This window comes from Enoplosus armatus, chromosome 4 (genome assembly GCF_043641665.1).
Source record: "Enoplosus armatus isolate fEnoArm2 chromosome 4, fEnoArm2.hap1, whole genome shotgun sequence".
NCBI classification, from domain to species: domain Eukaryota; kingdom Metazoa; phylum Chordata; class Actinopteri; order Centrarchiformes; family Enoplosidae; genus Enoplosus; species Enoplosus armatus.
In genome coordinates, this window is record NC_092183.1 from 3,706,277 (window position 1) to 3,712,972 (window position 6,696).

Consider the following 6,696-nt stretch of genomic DNA (forward strand, 5'->3'; position numbering starts at 1 on the left):
TTGCAATACTGCCTCTCTAACCTTTTGATGCTATAATAAAAAAAGTGTCAAATAATGAATACACAAACTACATATTAGTGAAAAGGTGAGTTTTAAAGATGTGACACACATTTCAGAATGATGAAAACACCGATTTTGTCTTCATAGACTCATGTCGATTTATTGAGAGACTTCAATCCAAACAGTCGTTGTTCACATCATAAAAAAAAGGCATCAGGTTTTGTTGCACAGAGGTTTGTATTTGGTCCTTCGCTCGTCTAGAATGGATGTTCATTCTAATTAAGGCACAAATGGAGGTAAAGTGTAGAGGGAAAGTCTTCAAGATGTTTATTCAAGTGCATTTGTTCATGTTTTCTTTGGCACATTTTTGGTCTTTGGTAGATTTTTGTGTTTGTGTGCGTGATTGAGGTCATGAGCCACAGTTTTGATGTTTCCACTGAACCACCTTCACACAGAGCATGAATATTGCTGGTATGGCTTTAAAACCTTGTAACTCCAAATGTGGTTGTTTTTGTATTTTAACTGAGAAAATCCCCTGACATTTTTGGGCTTTATCAAATATACATTTACATCAAGCTCATAAAGAGGACGACTTCCTCAGTCCCCGTAAAAGTGGACAGTTTGGAAATACAAGGTTTTCGCCGGACAGTGATGGCTGTGAGAGTGAGTCGGTGCAGTCTCACTTCTTGGCATGTTTCTTGCAGATGGCGACGTACTCCAGCACGTCCTCGGGGGAACCCATAGCCACGGGAGACCGCTGATGGATGCTATCAGGCTGGATGTCCAGGATGGTCTCGTAGCCGGTGGAGGCCATGCCGCCCGCCTGCTCCATGATGTAGGCCATGGGGTTACCTTCGTACAGCAGCCGCAGCTTTGAGGAAGAAGGGGAGTTTAGATTCTAGTCCTGATGTCAAACTCTCCAAAAGGAATATTCTAATTTAAAATGTTATTACCTGTTAACAAAGCTCTAAATGGTTTAGCATTGAGACAACATTTATGTGTAGCTAATATGAGGCTTCAGCAGTCCAAAGTTACAGTCTTTTTAGTATGAAATACCCTCTTTTTGTTTCTGTCCCTCTGTCACAGCTCTGTAAAGAAACACTGTCCAGGGAAACACAAAGAGCACTTCAGACTAAAAGACAGTATCTTTGAAAGATACCCACTTGATTTGCTGAACTCGGACTGCTTCAGATTAGCCTCAGATAAACTTTTGCGAGAGAGAACTGTGGATTTTGTCCCCCATCACTTACATTTGAAACGCATTAAAAAGTCCAGCATGAACAGGAGGAGGTGACTATCGCAAGCAAGTAAACCTGTTTCAACATTCATCAGGGGCCCGACTGTTGTTTTAAGACAGACTTTTTATGAAATTGTGAAGCTATCCTTTGGTGAGAACTAATTATGGATAAAAACTGTGGAACAATCTGTCCATAAATATTCCACCAGATCTTGCTTGATCTTTTTTTGCATTTAAAATTGTTTGTTTGCAAATTTTTCATCTGTGAATTGTAAGAAGTAAACCTAATGTTTGTCCCGAGTATGATAAAAAGCCTTTTATATATTGCATGGCTTTTAAATTTTACTCAAAACTCAGAGTTCCTGGATTTTTCCTTCTTGTTTGCATTTGTTTTGGCCACTGACTTTTAAAAAAAATGACTTTGATTTAACGGATTTGAGTGACTAAATGAAGTAACTAAGTCATGGCAAGCTGGTTGCATCAATTCTAAAATGTAAACAATTTTGGTAACTGTTACTGTGGGGAGTTTTATTTCTTATTTCTTTCGCATTTTGGAGACAGCTGCATTCTACCCTTTTCAAATGTGACAACATCATGTTTAGCTCAGTCTCGCAAACACTGGAAGGATGTGGAGAGTGAAGAAACGACATTGTGACACTTTCTTCAGTATGGTCTCATGTTACAAGTGACACTGAACAAACTATTTTTGATGGAAAGTATCAACATCACAGTACATGAAAATCAAGGGAAAAAATCGTATTGGTTTGTGAAAACTAAACAAAAATAAGCGGCTTCAAGACCACTTATGGTTGATGATGTTATTAAAAAAGTTCTGGTGATATTCTACACTTTTCTTAATATTAATAAATCCCATGAAAAGACCAAAACCAACAATGAAATGATCCTATTAAGTAGCGTCTGTGTATCCATAGCTTGATATATCTTATCCCTCTGTGCCGCAGACCTCTGTTGTTGTCCAAAAACTTCAGTTCAGTTCAGTTTATTCATCCATAAAAACAAAATTACAACAAATACACAATTTACTTCTGTTTAAGTAACATTAGCTAAAAGCTACAGGCATTTAGCCTTTTTTTAAAATGAAACTTTATATTTGTCACCTGTATTTAAAAATAGTACGTCTTCAGTAGGAACAAATGGCCTTGTGGTGAGAGCAACAGACAGGCGAGAAGTCAGGAAGTACTGAGAGACAGACTAACTTATTCTAACGTCTTTTCATAAGATTTACTGACAATAACAAAAAATGTGGAATATTCATTTTACAATGGTTTATACAATCTTTAATGCAAGAGAAAGAAGCAATGGGACCTTACCTTTCCTTCGGGGTTCTTCACATTTCCTGGGTATAAAAAGATGCCTCCATACATCAGCGTTCGGTGGACGTCTGCCACCATGGAGCCGATGTAACGGGCGTTGTAGGGCTCAGTGCCATCCTGCAGTCATTCAAAACGTTGCATTAGTAAGGTATTTCAAACCTGCACTGGACAAGATAAATACAAAACATCTCATCCAAGACTGCGGGGGAAAATTATACATAAATAAATAAATAAATAATCTTGGGAAACACTGGCATAATTACATTTTAATGTGTGTTGAACAGTGTCCTCTGTCCCTGATTAATAACTCCAATAAAAAAACAAAAAATTCCACCAAATTCTTCATGGTTCGGTACGTATTCACAGAAAAGTCTCTGAAATGGTGCTTTTGAACAGAAGGGTGTTGGGTTTGAAGCCCTAAAGCAGCTAGGACAATCTGGCCATGTTGGAGAGCGCCATGAAAAGTAGTGGCGCTCTCCAACTGCCACCAAAATGCCTTTAAGAAAGGCGTAGAACGAGTTGGACAGCAAGAGTCTACCATTTTATATAATCGATATTAATATTTAAAACCACTACTCTGTTTGAAGCTCTCTCCACACACACACACACACACACACACACACGTCCTGACATCAGCGTTACCTGAGGGAACTTCTTCTTCTGCAGGTACTCTGTGACGGCGGGTTCAAAGTGCTTTGCATAACCTTCGTTACAGCTGTAAATCTTGCCTCGCTTCTTGATCTTCACATCCCGATCAACCAGGATGAATTCACCAATTGCCTGATGAGCAAAAAGCAGAAAATGTCATCAATAACCTCAGAATCACATGTTTTGTACAAAACCAATATGCAAGATTTTTTTGTATGTGACACACAGTGCCTTCAAGAGGGTACTAACGGGGTCGAGCATGAAGCCGTTGACTCCCCGGCCGGTGGAGATCACCATCATGGTGGCGCTGCCGTAGAGGGCGTAGCCGGCCGCCACAAGGTTCCTGCCTGGCTGCAGGGCGTCCTTCTCACAGGGCTCGTCATCTGTGCTCTGAGGGAAAACATATAAACTAATGTCATCTTTGAATCATTCCCCTTTTCATTCATCATTTCAGTGGCGTGTGGGCTACTTTATTATCTATAACAATGGAAGAGAGAATAAAGGAAGCCGCCTGCCGATAACCAAAATCAAAAGACAGTGAATATCAGCGACAACTTCAGTCCAATTGATCCGCCTCGGCCTTCAATAACTCTGACTAGTACAAATATAAAAGTCATATCAGCCTGCCACCTCCTTAAGTTTGCAAACCAAGGACAAAGCCACTTCATCATGGGAATTTTAACCCGAGTTAGTACCTTTTTGTAGACGGAAAAGATGGTTCCAATGGAGACGAGACAGTCGATGTTGGAGGAGCCGTCCAAAGGATCAAAGCACACGATGTATTTGCCCTGGAAGAGAAGGAAGGAGTGTCAGTAGTGACCTCGGATGTCACGTTGTTTAAAGTGCCCTGTGGAGTTTTCTTGTGAACAAACAAAAGTTTGTTGTCTACATTCAGAGTTACTCGCTAAAACCCACTGTGTGTTGAATGCATACATTTACAAAACTAATTTTAAATCCTCTTGTTTACATTCATATTTCTTAGCTAGCAGTCTTCTTCTTCTCTGCCTTTTGTTGGAGCATTGCTGCCTTTCTTGACCTGTTACTGCCGCCTGTAGATCAGCAGAATAGTGTGAAACCATTGGCAGGAATGTGTATCGCGTCACCCGTGTGCATGACACAAACAAACTCATAGAAAAAGAGTGGGTCACAACTAGAAGTCAAAAGCTCTACGGGGAACCTCTAACTGTACCTAAGTTGGTACAGTACACTACTGAGTTTTATCATTGCTGTGAAAGGGGTCAGCGTGAAACTAATTTCATATACAATTATTTTGACAGGAACCGAAACGCAAGCCGAACCAGTTTTACTGAAGCAGTTATACGAGATGAGAGCCCAAAAGGAAAAGATCTGAAAAACAGGCTTTAACCGAGAGAAACCCGGATGATCCTGTTTGAGTCTGCCGAAGGGTCTCTCCACAGAAGAGATCCCAAATGAATGAAAGCAGGTTTTTCCAGTTTCAGTGTGGAACTTCAAACGTTAGCCTCACTAACACGGCTTTCAGGAGCAGCAAAGATCCCTGGTTTTGTTTTAACGTCTAAATCAAAGTCTTCCTCCACCGGTCACACACACACACACACACACCCACTTACCCTTCTCTCTGGCTCTATAATGATGGCCTTTTCATTCTCTTCAGACACCAGCACACAGGAGGTAAAAGATGACTTGAGCATGTTGATGACCAGATCATTGGACAGAATGTCCAGCTTCTTCACCTGGTCACCGGTCACATTGGTGCTGCCCGCAATGCCGTAACTGATCAGATAGAAAAGATGAAAATAGTTAGAGTGAAGGTGAAAACTGGCATGACAGGAATTTCTGTGGAAGATCTACAATGTTCTCTGACTAAAGGTTATTTCAACAGCTTTACAGTTTTGTACTGAGATACGTTTGACTGGAATAAAAAGTCATGATAACTACAGTCTCCAGTTTAGATGGGGAAAAATGTAAAACTGCAACTGATGCATGACTCTGCATTTCTAAACTGCAGAGGTTAGTTGGTGATCGAGTAAAGTACTGAATCACATCACCTCTCATCAGCCACAAACGTTGAGCACATACAAAAGACTTCTGCTCTGGTAGGTCAGATGAAAACAATACAACAAATATAAAATTATAAAATGTAGACATGAACAGTAACGTGACTGCTTAAGGAATAGCTCTGTTTGTAATAGATAGTTTATGTAAACGTTTCTTTAACCAGAAAAGACAAGGTGGCATCAGTAAAAGAGTTAATGTGGACCAACAGAGCACATAGTAATAACTTTATTATAGCTTTATTATATATATATTATTAGAACAGCAGTTTAAAACAGTGAAGACAAGATAAGGAAAAAGGGCGGTAGTGAGGCAGAAATTGATGATTTTTCTAATGGATCCTGGGAATAAAGCTGCACATAACAGACAGTAAATATATGGCTGAATTGTGTTTGTTGAAATAAACTGCATGGTCGGGTATTTGGGAGTGGGCGTGGTTGTTTCAGGTATGCGCTTCCTGATTGGCGCACAGAGAACCTGAATCTCCTGCTCAGTTTGTGCCAACGTGGATGCGTGGTACTGAAAATTCACTCAATGGTACTTTTTAAGCACCTAAAGAAGTGTGCAACATGTGCTACCACTGTTACTCTATAAATGAGGATTGTTTACTCACAGGTGGGCGATCCCAGCTTTGCGCACAGCGCACGATATTGCCTTCACCGCCGTGCACAGCGAGTTCAGCAGCGTTGTCAACTCTCCGGTGCCTTTCGCCTTCCTGCCCTCCTCCATGACGAACCGGGTCATGGTGACCACGTTGGTGTCGAAGGCTCCTTGTTCAGACATGGTGGCAGATGGTCTCCTGAAGCCTGAGAGTAGACGCTGGAGGAAATGCTGCAGGACTTAAATGCTGCGCAACGCGGAACTGAAGGCTGGGAGTGAAGACACATGGGCCAATCCAGAGCAGCAGGAGAGGTGTGGCCCCGCTGGAAACACTGTCCGCCTTGTACAAGCTGAACCAGGCAGTGATGAAATGATAACTTTACCAACAGACGGCTGTGACCAGAAGAATAGACGCTGCCCGGAGTGAAACTGTCGTTGCGCAACACGGGTCGTGTTCTTTACAGCAGGTTGGAAAACGATAGTGTGAATGAACCGTTTCATAATTTTAACTTCTGATAGAGTGTACTCACATTCTTCTCTGCTTTCTGCTTTTGGACAGATTAACCTTTTAGCTTTCAGATTGTTTTTGTCACAGATTTTCTTCTTTGTTTTGTTCCCTATCCATCTATCTAATACTGCAGTATATTATTCTATATGTGGGTACCCCTGTTCAGTCCCACTTTGTGTCAACAGTTTCAGGTGGGCCCTTCTCTGTTTCCACATGACAGTACCCTCCTGCACAAAGCCAGGTGAAGTGTTTTCCCCAGTGTTGTGTGGAAGAACTTGACTGGCCTTCTCAACCATCATCCTGCACATTTGGGATGAACTGGAATCGCCAAAATC

At 41.3% G+C, this 6,696-nt stretch overlaps 1 protein-coding gene across 1 annotated transcript; it reads right to left on the minus strand.

The window, feature by feature from the left end:
• Window positions 1-133: 133 nt before the first annotated feature.
• On the minus strand, window positions 134-6,123 carry LOC139283995 (fructose-1,6-bisphosphatase 1-like). Its single transcript, XM_070904131.1, has 7 exons — window positions 5,867-6,123; window positions 4,809-4,971; window positions 3,915-4,007; window positions 3,469-3,609; window positions 3,214-3,351; window positions 2,569-2,688; window positions 134-871 (listed from the first exon to the last, which is right to left on the minus strand). The coding sequence occupies exons 1-7, from the start codon at window positions 6,034-6,036 to the stop codon at window positions 680-682; spliced, it is 1,017 nt and encodes a 338-aa protein (XP_070760232.1). The 5' UTR covers window positions 6,037-6,123; the 3' UTR covers window positions 134-679.
• Between the last annotated feature and the right edge of the window lie 573 nt (window positions 6,124-6,696).

What these genes read in the sequence shown, in the direction of transcription:
- LOC139283995 (XM_070904131.1), bottom strand. Translation starts at nt 6,036, where the DNA reads ATGTCTGAACAAGGAGCCTTCGACACCAACGTGGTCACCATGACCCGG. An exon ending in TTATAGAGCCAGAGAGAAGG is followed by an intron (nt 4,008 to 4,808) that starts GTAAGTGGGTGT and finishes CTTCTCTTCCAG; the next exon opens with GGCAAATACATCGTGTGCTT. An exon ending in AGAAGAAGAAGTTCCCTCAG is followed by an intron (nt 2,689 to 3,213) that starts GTAACGCTGATG and finishes GAATGACTGCAG; the next exon opens with GATGGCACTGAGCCCTACAA.